Source organism: Streptopelia decaocto (assembly GCF_964273445.1).
Source record: "Streptopelia decaocto genome assembly, chromosome: 5".
In the NCBI taxonomy this organism is placed as follows: Eukaryota; Metazoa; Chordata; class Aves; order Columbiformes; family Columbidae; genus Streptopelia; species Streptopelia decaocto.
In genome coordinates, this window is record NC_138659.1 from 36,530,049 (window position 1) to 36,548,730 (window position 18,682).

General features: G+C 45.8%; 1 protein-coding gene across 7 annotated transcripts in view; it reads left to right on the forward strand.

Moving 5' to 3' along the window:
* The window catches only part of PRKG1 (protein kinase cGMP-dependent 1), a 468,886-nt gene extending 450,424 nt beyond the window's left edge, over nt 1-18,462 (forward strand). For all 7 annotated transcript variants that reach the window (XM_082054422.1, XM_082054421.1, XM_082054420.1 and 4 more), the window contains 8 exons: nt 833-972; nt 4,433-4,522; nt 5,933-6,074; nt 7,934-8,097; nt 9,054-9,176; nt 9,274-9,336; nt 10,331-10,397; nt 14,571-18,462. In XM_082054422.1, the coding sequence (XP_081910548.1) occupies nt 833-972; nt 4,433-4,522; nt 5,933-6,074; nt 7,934-8,097; nt 9,054-9,176; nt 9,274-9,336; nt 10,331-10,397; nt 14,571-14,669 (888 nt within the window). In that variant the 3' untranslated portion in view covers nt 14,670-18,462. The remainder of the gene's footprint in view (nt 1-832; nt 973-4,432; nt 4,523-5,932; nt 6,075-7,933; nt 8,098-9,053; nt 9,177-9,273; nt 9,337-10,330; nt 10,398-14,570) is intronic.
* The last annotated feature ends 220 nt before the right edge of the window (nt 18,463-18,682 follow it).

Below are 18,682 nucleotides of genomic sequence, written 5' to 3' on the forward strand. Positions count from 1 at the left end.
TTCTATTAAATACATTGTGGTCGCGTGGATGTTGTCTCCTAACCTACAAGGCCAGCTGGATTTCTGATGGGGCTTTATGACAGGCAAGAAAACCAAAATAGAAGTCACCAAATGGCACCTCTTGCTATAAAGGGGGGAAGAGCATTTAACTGGTGATATTATTATGAGCAGCTGCCAGGGGAATTCAGCAAACTAAGAGGCCTGGATGTGTGATGAGGTTCCTCTCTCATTGGGCGGTGACTAAGAGGGGATGGCCAAGATGGGGCGGGTGGCTGCGTTCCATGGCTGGGATGGGGACCGGTCCCTCGGAGCGGGCTGGGGATGCCTCAGGGTTCAGAAGTTACCAGGGTTACTCTGACAAGCAAGCAAACAACTTCGTCTCGGGCTAAAAATAGGTTGCTGAGGCTTAAGGTTAAAAGTAAAGATGTGACTGAGCAGTGCTGTTGAAAAGCCGGCTCTGCTCATCCTCTACATACATCCAAGGACCACGTTTCCCTGCCAGAGCCAGTGCATTTGTTACTAGCGGCAGAAAAAAGCTTTGTGAAAGCTGTACGTTGGCTAGCAGTGTCTGACCTGAGCGGAACGCCGACGCTTGGGCTTCCCCTAAAGCACGTGGGGATTTTAGAAATGGCTTTTCAGTTTAGCGACAGGCCAAGAAATTTAGAAATCTGGTTCATACCGAAGCGAAGCTGATGACTGGAGAGGTGAGAGGAATTATTTGAAGGTAGGGAGGTGGGATTATCTGAAGGTAGGGTGGTGGCTTTACAGGGTCCCCATGCAGCGAGGGAATGCGCCCTGCTCCTAACTGGTGCCTTTGCTTGCTTTACCCAAGGTACAGTTAAAAAGCGAAGAGTCGAAAACGTTCGCCATGAAGATCCTGAAGAAACGTCACATCGTGGACACGAGGCAGCAGGAGCACATCCGCTCGGAGAAGCAGATCATGCAGAGCGCGCACTCGGACTTCATCGTGAGGTACCGGCCCGCGGGGGAGCTCAGCACGGCTGCGCTCGGCCTTTCGTAAAACCTCACAGGGATAACCCGTCCATCGCTAGAAAAACACTTCAGCTGCAGCTTCCCTGCAAGGGACTGCAGATAACAGCGCAAGGAATAAGGTCTTCTCTAGGCAAATGTGAGATTACTCTGCCCATCAGGGACATCTGCCCAAGCCTAAACTAAACTCAAGTCTAAACTGGTTTGTTTTGTCCCCGTACCGTGCTCATGGGCCTTTGTGGCTCCCCTGGGCCTGGGCAGAGCTGCCAATGCCGGTGCGTGATGCTCCAGGTAGATAAACGCACTGTGACTTGGCATTGCCACTGCTAAAGGTTGATTTTCCTTTTTCTTCTGAAATTTCCTTCCCGCAAAAAGAAACTGAAAGGCAGGGTTTAATCTTTCAACATCATGTGCTGCTCCATTGTATCCAGAGCTTCTCTTTAGGGTGTATTAGATCCAGCTCAGTGTCACTTGGCTCATCACAGGCAAATGCACTAGAACCATTTCCCTCCCCTAAACCTAAGCAGATACAGTTCTCCAGTGAATAAAATCAGGTGCTGGGCACTTGGGTTTAACCCTTATGGTGAAGTTTTCTGACCCTTCAAGGATTGTGAGTACATCAACACTGTTCCCAAAAACTGGTCCACAGAGACTTAGTAACCCAAGAGCGAAACCAAACCCCTGTGATAAAGCAAAGACAAATCCCCGGCCAGGACGGACACCCCGTTTGTCACCAAGGGGGTGTTTCCTTCCTGGGATCCCCTCGGCGCCCACGGTTTCGCCTCTGATTCATGGGTGACAACTGCAGCCCGACACCCTGCCCAGCTGCCATTTCCTTCGTGCCGTCATATTTTCTTCACAAACATGCCCCCGTTACCTAGGCTAGAGCCAAATATACCATGCGAGGGGCTATTTCAGCCTATAGATTTATTTTCTGCAGCCTGAGCTGTCTCGGGAAGGGGATGTAAAGGGTGAAGTGTGGGACCATTCAGCTGGAGAGACATTTTGACACCGTATCCAGAAATATCCCTTCCTAAATAAAAAGCCTGAGCCTACAAATGTTTCTTAATGGAGCCACTGATATTCATAGTTAATAAAATAAATAGTTCTTCATTCCCACTTCTTATTCTTTCAGCAGGCAGGTGAAAAAAGGATGAGTTAGCCAGAGGTCTTTTCCTTCTGCATCATGCAGTAATTCCCATCCTTTACAGTAACAAGCCACCCTTAACTATTTTTAATAAATCCCCCATGGAAATCCTGCACTGGGAAGGGGCTTTCTAAGTCATAAAGCCCAAACTTTTCTTACTGCATGTGCCACAGTTAGAAAATATCTGGTTTATCAAACTCTGTGTTCACTTTTACCCCTCGCTTCTCCCTTTGCACATTCACAGGGATTTTAAGTTGTCCTATAGTTTCTATCCTAAAGTTACTCATGACCTGGTTATGGCCTTTCTTGGACCAGCTGGGATGATATTTTTCTGGGTGCTGCAGGCAGAAATCTTATCACTTCAATAGATTAGTTGTGTTTTGAGATGCCAGGTGGGTTTCAAATGGTCTTGGAGCAAGGACACAACCTTTGGGACACCGGAACAGGAAGGATGAAACTGCCAAAGAACCTGATTATTTTCTTAACTCATAATGAAACTTCATTAAACATCTTCGAAGAATAGTTCGGTTTGGTTATTAAAATGCATTAAACAAGGCAGAAGAAGCAGAAGAGGCCAAGTACCGCTAAATAAAATGTACTTATAGGTAAATTAAGAATTTCACAGAACAAAATGCTCCGTGTGTGTTTGGTAAAGGGCCAAACAAGTGTTGAGCCGTGGATGTCTGCCCTGGATCTGCAAATATTTAGATTAATAAGAAAATTAATAAAAAATCAATTCAAATATTGAAATGGAAGCACAAGGGTGTTTCCATTACAACTGAGAAATGGTTTTTTTATATATGTTTGGGGTTTTTTTTCTGCACATTTTAGGCCGAATTTGATGTCCATAAAACTTTCTGGAAAGCCCTTTTTCAGCAGGGTTACCTGAACTAGAGAAAGTAATGCCTTCTTTGCCTTCTTTCAGTAGCATTTAAATTACCAAGTAATTTAAAATAGTTACTCATATATTCGATTCTTGAATATGTAGGTTTTCTGTAAACCTTCATGTAGCTGGAATGTTTATTAAGAAAAAATATATCTTATCCAACTGGCAAGAAATAGGATTTTTGTAATTAATCCCATGAATTTTACCCATATGAAATGGTCAGAACATTCATTCCAACTGTTTTTGAGAAGGGGGTGGTAACCGAGGGTTTAAATGTCAGCATGGGTAAGGCAAGATCTAAACCACAGGTTCGCTGTCGTCGTGGCTGTGAATGGCACCTTTGAGCTACAGAGTATTTGCCAGGTAGGTCAGCACCGAGCGTATTATATTAAGAACTGGGTTTATCACTAGCTGGGAAGAGCTGGAATCTGCAAAACCACCTGTTCTAATTTAGATCATGTTGCATCAGCCCTTTAATTTTTGACTCCTGGATATTGCCATGAATGGAGCGATGACACCATAGCAGAATATCCCTCAACATCCCCTTCTGCTTTGGAACTCGCATTTTTAAATCAATTTCTAAACAGTGCAGCTGCAAAGAAGCCTTTCCAGTATCCGCATACAATGGGCTTGTTCCTGCCTGGCAACCCAAATATACCCACATGTGTAACGACAAGTACAACAGCAGTTCAATATTAAAATTAAACAAAACAGCTAATCCTGATTTCCCTATTTTTATTTCCATCGTTGTATGGTTTCATTTGTTTAATATATCAGATTTTACCACATAATTCAGATGGCACTTGGGAAGGAGGGGGGGTTTATAAAGCCTTTAGGCAATTTTTCCTCCACATTCAGTCCCTGAGAAGAAGAGGAGAAGCACTTTTAGATACCTGCGTGTCCATGAATTCTCTTTAAGCTCTACCACATCAGTGGGTTTAAGTTCTGAAACTAATCACAAATCAGGCAGTGCTTGTTTGAAATGATCAAAGGGAAGGAAGGCTGCCCATCTGCAGCCGGGCTCGTCTGAATAAGGTGATATGGATGTCATAAAAAACAATAGGAAAACTTCTCTTTCAAGCACATCTGGAAAGGCAAGTGTCACGTTACGCTGTTGGAAATGGCAGGTTTTACCTGCAGCACCCAGAGTAGCGGTGACATCTTCTTCTGAGTTCCATGATGGACTTCACAGCTCAGATGCGCATCTTTTTCTGCTGAAATACTAATATTTCCCACCCAAGAAAAGACATGGAAATAATCTCCTTAAATGTAGCCCTAGCTCTGAAAGATTTCCCTTAGTCTTGTGGTGCTTCCTGGGGTGAAGCCCCCAGTCTGTGAGAAGTGGGAACGATTGGTGCCTTCGCTCATACGGTGAATTTATTTATGAGTTTCTCATTTGCCACCAACAGGCTCTACAGAACGTTCAAGGACAGCAAATACCTGTACATGCTGATGGAAGCCTGTCTAGGTGGAGAGCTCTGGACAATTCTCAGGGACAGGTGAGTTTTAAGAAACTGTTGTCCTACAAAGTGGAATATTTTCTAATACGCCTTCAGATAACCAGAGGTCTTTGATGGGCAAAACCTGGATCTTACCATGCTACATTTGATTTAAGATCCCGGAAAGGCGAGGAGCTATTTTTGTTTGACAAAGTGATAACCGAGCCTCTAACAAAGTCATAACTGAGAAAGAAGACCGGTCGAGGTTGTATCCAACACATACAAGGCTTGATATAAGTGGAGACTTATCCAGAGCTACTTTATCATGACCTCTCTGCAAAGATACAGAAGATGGTAGCGATGGTATTCATGCAATAAATTGCATCTACCGCAAGTCTTTGACTGCCCTTTCCCTGCATCTTCATCTCTAAATAACCAGCAGCATATCTTAATTTTAATCAAAATCTGCCACCCTCAATAGCAACATCCACCTCTGTCACGGAGGCACTGTGATAAACAATAGCTGTTAATATTTCTTAATATTTACAACACAGGTATGGTAGCGATGAGCGGGAGGAAATCCATAGTCCTGCATGGGCTTTTAGTCCAGATATCACATATTAAATGAGGGCTGCTCATCCAAGTGGGAAACATGATCATGCAGCAAATCCACACCCTGCACAGAGCACCACGCGGTCAGGACACAGGGGTGCTATGGGAAAATAAAATTGTTAGGAAAGTGTGTAGTTACATACCATGCCATCACGCATGAGAAAACGTGGTCCTGGTATTTCCTGCCCTGGGAGGATTTTTGACCTTGCGGCATTTGGTTTTGGGGGTGGGTGGACATGGTACATGGACATAACACACCCACGAGGCAGGAAAAGATGCAGTGAATCGCGTGTAACTATGTAGTAGGCTCAGTATTGGAACATAATTCAATTTGGGAAGAGAAAGAAATGCATCAGGAAGATCGATTGCAAAGCGAAGATTAAACTATTTTTTAATTACTTAGAACAAATTTTTTGTAATTCTTCCTTTTCCTACCAGCGTGTCTTTTCCGGACCATTACACCAAGAACCGTAGCAAAGTTAGCAGGTGCTGGGTGACATTTTTTCCTCGTCATTGTCTAAGCCTCATCATTTCATCTTTAATTCTCTCGGCTTTAAATTGTGGTTGTGCTGCCACCTAGCTTAGACGCGCTTCTGAGCTCAGCCAGCTCCCAGGGGGCAGGGGAATGGTTTGCTTTGGAAAACTGGTTCCAAACTGCTGCTAAAACGAGGCAAAGATGCTAACTTCAAAAATGGAAATACAATTAAATTCATATATAAGGGTGCATTCAGCAACAGGCACTTTCCAGGTGTTAGGGTGACTCTACTGAACTGTATAGATACTTTAACAGTAGCATGAAGTCTGGTAAGGGAGGAGATCTAATTGCTTTATCCCTTTTTGCTCTCCCATTTTACGCAGAGGTTCGTTTGAGGATTCGACAACCAGATTTTACACGGCGTGCGTTGTTGAAGCGTTTGCCTATTTGCATTCCAAGGGGATCATTTATAGGGACCTCAAGCCAGAAAACCTCATTCTGGATCATCGAGGTTATGCCAAACTGGTGAGTGTCTGTGACGTTTGGTGCGGCCAAAACGGTGAGATGAGATGAGATGATGCGATCAGATCAGATCAGGGCCAGGGTGTTGTCACCCACCACCGAGACGTTTCCCCAACCTCCCACAGACTGAGGCTCAGGGTACAGCTGAGCTGGGAAACACTAATTCTGCCTTGAAATTCAGATCCGTAGCCCTGAGGTGGAAATGTTTAGAAAAGAGCATCAGGAGAAATCCACCCAGATGTTTCGGAGCTATGGAAAGACTAAAAGATAACGTAAAATACGTGTTTTGAAATATTGATTGGAGAGGGGGAAGACTTGCATCTGTGGGCTTTAGGTACAACTGATGGAACAAATTCTGCAGGCTGCTGTTTCTGCATCAGGCCTTTTGTGTGAGCAATAAAAAAGTTGTTCTTCATGGAAATATTAATCATGACCCTGCCATGGCGAGAAATTATTAATTGCTCTGGACTGCGTTGCTGATCTGTGCAAGCTCCTCTGGGACAACTGGGTAGGCCTCTGCCCAAAACTGCTCTTTCCACTAAGTCATGGCCCTTCTCGGTGCTGTCCCCCTACAAGATCCAGCTCCTCAAACCAGGACGGCAGCACATGCAAAGACTTTCATCCCCCAAATTAGGGAGCTCCTGATGGGTTTCACTCTGTTGCGTTATTCGTTCACATGACTTTTTTTACCTCAAAAATCAGCACAGAGGTGCCCGGCGTGTAACATGTACCCCGAACGGCCGCGTGAGACCCTGGAGAGGGGGAGAAGGAAAGCAAGACTTGTCTTGGTGGGAGCACTGGAGGGTGTGGGCGCTTGGGAAGCCATCAGTGAAGGATGGGACAATGTGCCCCTAAAAAGAGCTGCTGTCCTCCCTCTGAGAGTCCTGGGGGGGCAAGGTGTCTGCCCCCCACTTGGGGACCTTTCCCCAGGGGAAGGGAAACTTGGGGTCAGCATCAGGAGCCAGGAGGACTAAGTCGGACCATCACCATCATGACCTGGTGGCAGCCACAGTGTGTCACATAATGAATGACAGGACAGAGTTGTCCTCTATAGCTTTTTGCTGTGGCCAAGGAGTTCAACAAGGTGCCCGATGATAAAGGACGATTAGGTGCAGGTCTGTTCTCCTTACCCCAGGAGGATCCAGACCTGCGTCTCTGCTGGTCCCATCACCAGCTCCATGTACATGATAGCACAAGAAGTGTCCCACATCCCTCTGGGACTGTCACCATGTGGGACATTTTGCTCCTGAGCAGCACAAGGTGTAGGAGCATCTCCCAGCCATGAAGGGACAGCAGAGTGCTGCAGGCCACGGCTCTGGGCTCGAGCTGAAAATACCTGCACTCTGCTTCAGTTCCCAGAATAATCTGATTTTCCGCGCTCACTGGTGCCATAGCGGCACACTGAGGTTTGGGAGCCCACCAAGGACGTTCCATCAGCCTCAAGCAAATTGGGAGGATGCTTGTTATACTGCATGGCTCCTTATACTGGGAGAGGAATCTGAACCTTTTCAGTAGGTGCCAAAATGGTCAGTATTTAGTTCCTTGCTGGGAGTTAAAAAAAAAGGCAAAGTAAGTCAACCTGAGCTGTGAATGATGCAAAGTTACATCTGCCAGGAAACCCTCAGCGCTGGCATTTGTTCTTATTCCCTCACAACAATCTTCCTTTCATATCTCGAAGGATAAACAGGCAAAAAAGTCACTGTGGTTGCCTGGTTCTGGAACGACCCGCGGTGCTTTAGCGAGGAGAATATTCCCACGAGGAGACTTTCCTTTCTGCTTTGCTTCACTTCAAGAGGAGCGGGGCGCACGGCTGACATTCCTCTGCTGCTCTGCCCTGATGCTGCTTCTGCTCCTTTCCGCAGGTCGACTTTGGCTTTGCAAAGAAAATAGGATTTGGAAAGAAAACATGGACTTTTTGTGGCACCCCGGAGTACGTAGCCCCCGAGATCATCCTGAACAAAGGTCACGACATTTCAGCAGACTACTGGTCACTGGGAATCTTAATGTATGAGCTCCTGACTGGCAGGTATGGGCATCGGGGCCGGCGCCGCTGCGGAACAGAGAGCTGAATCTTTCTGCCGTTGTCACCCTGATTAGGCCAGGGACAGGTTCAGAGCCGGCACAGCACTGCGCCGCTCAACCTCAGCGTTAGGTTTTCCACTTTAAATCACAGCTTCCTCTCAAAGGGCAGGACGTGAGCAGGCTTTTGAGGAAGCGCTGTGAAATGACACCCTAAAAGCTCAGTTTTGGTCCTGAACTGTTACCCAGAGTGAGCTGAACATGGTGGGGAAAGGGTTTGCAGTTCAAGCAGGGGGTGCGGTGATGCTCAGCCGCACATCTGACAAGGAGGGAGACTGAGACCATGGGAACTTGAGTCCTATATCCCTAGATATCCTATATCCCTAAATATCCCATATCCCTTCCCCTCTTTAGTTTTTTATGTACATATCACTGCTCGTGTTGGCAGCAGCAGCTTCCTTGTACTCCTCACCTCATCATGCATTGCTCGCTCCCAGGATACAGGAGCTAGAAAAGAATCCATCACCTCAACCTCCTTGTCCTTTGGGGCTAGACCCAGGCCCCTGTTCTGTTAAACCAATGGAAACCTAATTAATCCGCACCGAAACCACGTCACAACCTCAAACAGAATGAGCCAGTGAGCTTTGCTCACCCCGTTGTTCCTCAGGCCTGGGATGTCTCCAGGGATGGTTCATCCACCACCTCTCTGGCCAACCTGGGCCAGGGTCTCACCACCCTTAGGGCCAACAATTTCCTTATATCCAGCCTGAATCTCCCCTCTTTTAGTTTAAAACCATCACCCCTTGTCCTATCACAACAGGCCCTGCTATAAGGTCTGTTATCTTCCTTTTCTCATTTCAGCAGGGTGCTATGTGTTGCTTTGGGTCATTTGGGTTTTTTTTGAGTAATTTTCTATGTCATTTTGAAGACAAGCTTTTAATCTTTTACCTCTCCCCTCTGAAGTCCCCCTTTCTCAGGCCCAGACCCCATGAAGACCTATAACATCATATTAAGGGGAATAGACATGATTGAATTTCCAAAGAAGATTGCCAAAAATGCTGCTAATTTAATTAAAAAACTATGCAGGTAAGCGCAGGAAATATTATCACTTTGATCTTATTTGCAAAGAAATTAATTGTTCAGAAGAATTAAGAAAGTAACTGGTGTGTTATTTGTTTTATAGGGACAATCCATCAGAAAGATTAGGCAACTTGAAAAACGGAGTGAAGGACATCCAAAAGCACAAGTGAGTGTCTTTTCCACCATCCATCAGAACCCAGAATCCCACAGAACCATGCATTTCAAACACTTCCATTTTCAGCAGGAAACGCTCTTCTTAAACTCCTTTGACCTTTCCCTTGTAGTGTGCTTTAGACTCTAATTGAATTTCCGTCAGGCTCGTTTTCCCTGGTGTTTTGGTGTCGATGCCGGCCTTGCCTGTGAGCAAAACGCATTGCACGTTGACCATTACACTTCAACGACTCTAATGCAGAAGAGCATTGGGAAGGAATCCAACTCAGCCACTGTCTGCTTGCATGTTTTTTGGTTTGAGGAATCCCTTTCTGAGGTTTTCCTTGATTTCTCTTCCCCACCCCTGCCCAACTCGCTTCCTGTGATGTTAATTCATCATCCCTTTGGGGCTGACAGGAAAGAGTTGTTAAGTGATGTCTCGTAAGTTTTCACAACGCGGGAGGGGAATAAGAACAAGTTAGAGACCCATTGCAGAAACAGGTTATCTCATCCATCCATGCTGGTCCTTCTCCCATCCCCAGAGCAACAGAAATGGACATTTTGGGGTGGACAGATTGAAACTCAGGGCTCATCCACTCATCTAAGCTGCTGTAGCTCAAGCAAACCCGAGGTGCCCCAACCAGGAGAAGAACATCCCTGTGCATCGCTTTAGCTCCCAATCTTATATGAAAAAAGGACATTATGGGTCTCATATGGGAAGGATTGACCCTATAACAAGGAAAGAGCCAGGACATCTGCAGTGAGGAACAGTTTTCTTCTGGGCATCGGTAATTTGTACTTGCCATGGTATCACCACTGGGTTGCTACGCGCATTTCATTTTCAGTCCACCAAAAAAATGCATAAAGATGACAGGAAAAATTATTAAGGCTAATTGGACAATTTGACTGCGGGAGATGAAACCCACTGTTTAAGCAATTTACATTTCATTTTGTGCTACAGAGAGATTTTCACTGTATGTCTAAGTGTTTCTTTATTCCCTCCCTTCTAGATGGTTTGAAGGCTTTAACTGGGAAGGGTTACGAAAAGGGACGCTGACACCTCCTATAATACCAAGTGTAAGTTTTCCCACTTCTTTTCTCCTTCCAAACCAATACGTTTCTTATATATGAATGTTGTGAGCGTCGGGCACTAACACGCTGTAGATAGGTGGTGACACCATGTGCTTTATTTCTTCTGGAGGTGCTTGAAGAAGTCTCGTTAGAGACATTTCCAGCTGTGTGTGGGCAGTCTCCTCCTGGAGAAGGCGGTTTGGGGAGGGCATGACTGTGCTGAGACACCTTCCGCAGCAGGAGATCAGGGCAGGATCGCTCACAACTGCGCATTTTTCTCATCCTCACCTGCTCCACTTGTTTCTTCATCTGCTTTTTCCCATTTCGGTGAAGAGCTGCTTTCACCTCTTCTCTCAGATGCGTCCTCTTCATTTCTCCTTTATTCTTATTTCTTTCGGCGAGGCCAGTGGGATTTGTATGCTGCCTCCCTTTTCTTTTGCATTAACCTTTCCTTCTGTCTTTTCTTTTGTGCTTTTCACCCTTTTTCTCCTGCATCCATGTCCTACATGAAAACCCCCATTACTGCCTAGTTTATGTTTAAACAGACGCGGAGGGACAGCTTGACTCATTTTCCTTTGCAGCAAAGCTCTTCCTTTGATGTCTTTGTGAGCTCTTTGCCCACAAAGCCCGCCGCTAAGGGAAACCAAACAGGATTAGCTGATAGAAATTACCTTGGCCCCTTCTGTTCTGCAGCCTCTCCTCCTTGTTTCAACTTAATCCCTTTCTCTCCGTGCCTCTCCCGCGGGATCAGCGAGAGAATGACATTAGCAATCGTATTTAATTGCGCCCCGGCGCTCCGTCCGCCCATGGTCCTGCAGCTCCTGCAGCAGCGGGCGCAGCTCCGGGGGTAAATCTGCCGGCCCAAAGTTGTTTTAGCAGCTATGAAAGAGCAAGAGGGTTTTGCATCCCCCCTCTTTTGGCCGATGGGCAGTCAGTGGGAGAAAGCTGGACTTTGCAAATATCTGCCTCAAGCAGGATACCTGAAGAACATCCAAACGTTTTATGAATCAAAACTCTGTTTTTTTCTGTTAAACCTCTTTTTAATGACCCTTAATTTGTCAGCAGTACTGTTCACCACTTTTCAAGTCAGACAATAAAGTCGAGTTTGCTCCTTCACACGCGGTTTCAGTTCCTGGTTTACCTGTGCAGGATGTCAGTGTAGCCTGAAAATGCCCCAATATGTTGCTCTAATTGTTTTGGGGTGGATTTTAAGTTTAGTAAGAACATTTCTAATAGTGTTTTTACCCAAGCTCTGTGTGAACCCTGCATGTCTAACCAGCAGCAGTGACTTCAGCGCTATCTGCTCTCTATGGGCATGAATTGCTCCCTAATGTCCCCAAGCTGGGATGTTGCTCCACCACCAGAAATGGTCTCGGCTCCTTTGGCATTGCCTAGAGGAAGGCGGCTCTCCAGTCTGTTCAGCAGAAAATCCCATTTTCTTTGTGCTTTTTTTCAGTTAGGAGAAAAGGCTTGTGCGAGCACCTAATCCTCTTCTTTGGCATTACCTTCTGGCATCACCAAGGCTGTGTGTTTGGGTCTGGAGAGGTCCCACCAGGCAACATGCTCCTAGGACAGTGATCTGCTGTCCCCTGTTTGACCAGCACATCACCAGCAAGGCCATCCAAAGTAGACAGGAGCATCTTTCCCTCTCCAGAGGAATCCTTCTTCCAGGACAGCTCAGTGCTGACAGCCGTATACTGCCCTAATCCCACTTCAACACAGCTCATTCTTTCCTAGAGCTCTTAGGACTAATATCTTCTCCAAACATACCCTTGAGATCCTCTCTAAAAGCTGCCCGCGTTAATTAGTGAACCTGGTCCACCCCAAAGCTCTCTGTCCCGCTCAGCCGACTGCTCCACAACCAGCTCAGCTGCTCGGGGAAAAATCCCAACTGCCAGTAAGGGCCGCATCTGAAAAGTGACCTAAAATTCATAACTCTGGGAGAAGAAATAGGGGTTTTCTTCAACCAGTACACCTCTCCTTGTTAGCTGGAGAGGAGCCAGCAGAGCTGAATGTACAGACTAGCTGTTTTCATAAGAAAAAAGCTCTTAAACCCAGCAGCTCTTAAACCCTCAGCAGCACTTATGTGATACTACCGGGGCAGCAATGGAAAGCTGCTCCTTAGCTCTTATTGCACAGGATTTTAGGAGATCTCAGTTTACAGCCTGTTCCTAGGACATGGCTTCAGGGAGCAGCTGAGCCTCGATAGCACTGCTTAAATCTGTGATGGTAGCTGGCCTGAAAAGCTTCTCCTGCTCCTTGACTCTTCCAAAGACGTGCTGGTTTGCACCATGGCCTTTGAGAAAGACGTGCAGATCTCTGCACCGTAATTCTTCTCAAGCCCTGATGTTGGGATCAGCCAGATGGCTGATACTGATGTCCATCCTTCTTAGGTGGATGGGAGGTAAGTCTAGAGTGGCCCTTCTTGGCTGGGGAGGACATGGAGGAGGACATTTGTTCCCACGTCTCTGAGGGTGAAGGACTGCAGGCCATGTAGGCTCTGCACCTCAGAGCTGTGGGGAATCGCCCACAACAGCGTTAGTGTCACATGAAGTTAATTAGGAGAGGAACAACTAAGCCAACCTCTCTTCCCCTAATCATAGATCTTCTAAGAAAAAGAGAACCTTCTACATTTGAGGTGTTCAATATACTCAGCCTTTTTCTTTTTTGTCAGATGAACACTAAAGGCAATCCATTTCCCAAAGCTGAACTAACTGCCCTTAGAGTTTCATCTAACTAGAGCTCAAAAAACTGTGGTGGAGTGGACATCTGCAGAGGAGCCCTGGGGAGCTCCAGATTTGCTTTCACCCAGTGCGGTCCACTGTCCATCGCTGCTGAGAGCATTTCACGAGAAGCTCCAGCTCCTGCACGTCCCCCGGGAACGGCCAAACCAACTGCATCTCTTATACCATGGTAGCTGGTGTCTTGTCCGTACATCCCCAAGACATGGGGAGCCCACATGGGGTGGGATGAGAGAACCAGAGGAGCGTGGTCCAGCCCAGGGCCAGCATGGAGCACCCCAAGGGTGAAGGCTCTCCAACTCAACGGTGCCAGCATAGTGTTCGCTACACAGGGATGCATCTCATCGCTCTGTTGTGCCTCAACTAAGCTATTTTTATCAAAAGAGTTGGGTATTCAAGGACCTTAATTTTCTCTGAGATGTTTTCAGTAGCAGGGAATGCTGATGCAGCTGGGCAGCAAATGAAATTTAGAGCCGCGGTTGGAGCTCCTGTTGATCAAATAGTCTTTTCCCAAGGCTTAGAGCAGCATCCAGCATCACGTATGTCTCCTGGACCATAGGCTGGGCTCTGTGCTCAAAAATATGGCAAGTGCAGTCCCCTCCAGCCTGTGCCGGCTACTTGGGGTACGGCTTAAAGTACTGATGTTCTCTAGTAAGACACTGATGATTTTGACCTGGAGGAGCTGCTGGTCTATTTTAGTGTTGTCTCATGGTTTTAAATTGCAAGGGTCTCACTGTAAGAAAGTTTCGGTCGTTGTAAAGCCAAAAGAATTAGAAGTGATCTAGCTAGAGCGGGTTTTAAATGACATTATTTCCAAAAAAGAAGCATTCTTGGCCTTCACCCTAGGAAGGCGGGTTTCTCTGGTAGGATCTGTGGACTGAGCAATGCTTGTTGGGAAACTCAAAGATGGCCAGGACCCAGTTTGTCGCCTCCAATTCAGGATCCTGGAGCCATAAATTGGAAATCCTGGGATTTGGGGAGGCCCAAGGCTTTTCTGCCAATCTTGTACCAATGGGTAGGACTAGAAGCCCCACAGGATCATTAGAGTGGATGGGCAAAAAGTTGTCAAATGCAGAACTTTCCTTGCTTGTTGCATTTAGAGATGAATGATCTTGAATGATGTTGTGAGATGAAGAGGAAACATCTGCAGAGGTCAACTGTGATGACCGTCCCTTTGACAGGACAAAAGAAAACGGCCTCAAGTTGTGCCAGGGGAGGTTGAGGGTGGATCTTGGGAACAATTTCTTCCTGGAAGGGGCTGTTGGGCGTTGGAACAGGGAAGCAGTCACCATCCCCAGAGAGGTTGAATAGATGCGGAGATGAGGTTCTCAGGGACATGGGGCGGTGCCAGGAGTGGGTTATGGTTGGACTCAATGGTTTTGAAGGTCTTTTCCAACCCAACTCATTCTGTGATTCTTGTCACTCCCTTCTTTCCCAGGTGGCATCTCCAACAGACACAAGCAATTTCGACAGCTTCCCAGAGGACAGTGACGAACCACCCCCTGACGACAACTCAGGATGGGACATAGATTTTTAACATTCTTTCTCTTACCTGCTTCTGCCTTGCTGAAGACAGCTTTCCTGGGACACGGCTGCCAGCGAAACCGAAAGAACTGGGGAGGATCAGTGCTCGGGATCACCATGATGCCTTGATTGATGCTGCTACAGTAACTACAGTGGCATTAGGACTTATTGCTTAGATGACAATAGTGCTCTCTTCATGTTTTATGTTCGAACTTAAAGTTGACATGGTGGTCCTGACACAAAGCCTTTCACCAGTAAAGAAATCTGTTTTCTATCACTGCGACGATCTTGCTACGCTCTTAATTAGAACAGTCAAGAGATACGTAGTGTAAGACGCACTTAATTCTAGCTGCGAGGTACTGGCTTAACGGTAGGATCAATAGTAATTTATTAAGTGCTGTAGCTAAATATGGGTTTGGGCTACTCCCACCCTCCAAACTCAGTAGGTTCTTCTACTGTGGGCCAGTCTAGGAGCAGAGGAGGACCACAGCGGTACTGGTCAATGAGTTCACGTCAAAGCAGTGGTAAAATTTGTCCTTTTTCTTTCCGAGCAGTATTCTTGACAAGACTGAATGTTTCCTCTTTCTTTTTGAGAAATATTGGGGTTTTTAGCCTGGGAAAAACAAAAGCACAACTGCTCTAGATCCTGTTTAAGGCAGATATGGGTCGCTTCTCTCATACGGCTGAGAACATACTGTAACACCACATTTGGGTTTTTTTTCCTTTCCCTTGGTAAAAATACATAACTGCATGATTAAAAAAATCATAAAATTAATCCATTTTACATATAAAATAGCGCTTAAATAATGGTCCTGTAATAAAGTGACAGCAGCCCAGTCTTACTGATTGTTTATTAAGCATAAAACTAAGCTTAATTTTTACCTTTTTAGAACCCAAAGGGAAAACATAAGACCCGTAATGTACTTTATAGGTGCTATGTACATCCTTCATCTGTGAATATAAATTAAGTCAACCACCATTTCAGAAGTATGTAGCAAGAGGCATCGTTCTCCACCCCGCTCTTAGGTGATTTTACGTCTCCGTGTCTGCATCTCTTCTGTGTTTAGTACTAAGTTTATTCAAATTGAAGGTGGTACTGGGCCAGTTTGCTGCCTGTGTTTGTAATATTGCCCATAAAAACGTGATTTTAATGCCTCACCAAGCTAAGGAGCTCCACGGGAAGGTCGGTGGAGTTAAGTGGAAAATGGGATGTGTTTGTGCGAGGTCTGCACGTCCCCGGAGTAACAGGTCCCCACAGGGCTGGCCAGAGCTTGTATGGAAAAACAACCAGCTGCTTTACCTTTGCATGAGCACGGTCTCTTCTGATTTATAGGATGTAACAGAGGAATCCTGTCCTGGGTGCCTGTTGCGTGTAGTCGGGACTAAAAGTTTAGCCCATTGTACCAAGAAACATCAGCTTTCGGTCTCTATAACAGACCCTGCCCCCCCAAAATTAGCAGGTGCTGCCCCGTTTCATCTCAGAGCTGCCCGCATGCTGCAAGTCAAAACGTGAACTTTTGCTCCAAATTGATATGACTTTTGCCTACGTAGTACATGGAAAATGTTATGTTTTAACAGCACAAAATTATTTCCCTAATGCTACATCCCAACTCTTGCCCACGTTCAAATGAAAGCGACTTAACAGAGCATGTTAGAAAGAGATTTCTCCCGTTCTCTGGCAGCGCCGGCTGTTTGCCAGCAAACCGAAGAGCTCGGTCATCGCGACCCCTTCGGAACCCGCCTGTGTCACACAATTTGCTCCCTGGTTTTCCCAAGGGTGAGGTGACACCGTCGGCGCGATAACCCCCAAGTTATTTCTGCCGTTCATTAATCATTAAAACTTGTTTGCCTTGAAAACCGGAGGGAAAAGGCAGTTACAGGGTCTGCTGAGAATTGCTCATCGAGGGCAGATACGCGCTGGCTTTTCAGCCGTTCCCCGGGGACACCGAAAGCCGATGCTGAAATAATCACTAGGTGTCTTAGCCTAAAAGCCGAATTCTTTCCTCAAATCCCCCTGGTTTTTCACTCAATGGATGCAGCCACGTTGGAGGAGAAAACTTGTTGCATTTGTAGAAGGATGTAGAGAGGAGTTTGTTCCGCAGTGATGCTGTTCAGGAGCTGGGACAGAGTTGCCAGCTGCGGGGAGCAAGGAGCATCACAACAATTTTGGGGGCGACCCAGGGAAGGTTTTAAACCAGGCTGATGAGTTATTTTCCTTTCCCCTGTCCCTTTTTCCTTGTGCCACACACAGTAATTAATACCTACAGCGTGCGGCATGCACACCTAAGTGTGTTTTGTTATCAAACACCTCCCTCGTCTTCCACCACCTTTCCCACGTGTACTTTAAATAACATACTTAGCATATGTATATGATAAACGCCTTCATTTATAAGTAATATATTTGAGTTGCATTATATATATATATATTCACAAGAACGGATTGCCTCTGTGTTTCCACTTGCTGTCCTTTCTTCTTGGTCTCCTTTTATACACGGGACGAGGGCGTAAATACGTGAGGGGAAATCGGCTCCTGTATTTAAAACGAGCATATTAAGGTTGGTGTCGTTAAGACACGGCCAGTTCGTAGCTTCTCACAGTGCTGCGTTACCCATAGCAAACTCTTATTTAACAACAGGACCACGAGCGAATATTTATGTAAATAGGTATTTTCGTGTTGATATTTTGTGGTACACATATATCTTCTTTCTTTTTAGAGTTCCATGGCATTATTCCTTCATTTTCTTATTTGTAATGTAATGTTTTTAGCTCAAGGTAGACTTGAATTAATGTCATAATTGTCAGTATTATTAAACTTTATGTCAACTGTACCGTTAACTCATCTGTCCCATAGTTCTAGAACATGACTGGCTATCTGGCATTGTTGCAAGTGCCTTAAATCCATGGCATCCTATAAAAAAGAAATTACAAATTTGGTGTTATGCTGCATGACAAAGACAAACACACCTCAAAATGTCGTCCTTTCTTAGCTTGCTGCGTTTTACAGTTCTTTCTGCTACCGATTTCTAAGCCTTTATTATATAATATTGATGAATTACAGAAATGATGACGTTGTTCTCTTATTTCTGTTCAATGTACCAGAGCTGTGTATCCGTTAATGCGATACAGAGTCATTTCTGTGAAATGTATAAATGTTCTGTGCGGGTCAAATTAATCTATGACATCCTATCAGTGCGTAGACAGGCATTCCTGTTTTGCTAAGCTGTGCAGGTCCAGCCCATCGTGCCGTCCAGCGCCAACCTCCTGTCTTACACAAACCTCTCTAGAAACCTCCCGCCTGGGGAACACAAAAAACAATGAGCAACTCAGTGTGGAACCCAACCTGCAGGTTTTTTGACCCAAAAGCCCGAGGCGAAGACGCAGCTCGTTTGCACCACTCAACAAAACGGGATCCGGGCTTTTCCCCCCGACTCCTTCGCGATGCAGCTCCCGTAAAGCAGCCGTGACGCTGAGACTTGGGCGGGTTTAGGGCTTAAATAGGGGAAGTTTTCATTTGGAGTTGCCTCTCGCCCCGAGTCCCGGTTTACGCTGTTTTTACACTAGCCCTTTGTTTTATATTCTTATTTTCTCCAGTTTTCTTCTTACATGAAAGAGGTTTTGTTTGTCGGACAAATGTCGGTCATCCACCGGCTGCCAGCCGGTTGCACTCTTTTGATGTACATTTAACAACTTTTTTTCATCGACTTCAACCGCTTTTGTTTTGCTCTGTATTTTCCCTGCAGCTGTAATTGCCGAGTGCCTGTTGTATACTTTATAGAGTTGAAATAAAAATAATTACTTTTGAACAGCGCGTCGACGTCTTTCTTCCCTGGCTTAAGCCAAGTTTGGGAGATTTCTGCCTTAGCAATGAAATTGGGTGTTTTATTCTCATTCACGTGCTAAGAGATAACCGAACAGAATGTGTGATGCTTATAGATCAGTACCGGGCTTGAGGCTCGTGTCTTCATCCAGATTTCCTGCAGGACGCAAATGGCCACAGTTATTGCAGTTTAGTGCTTATTTGAGCAC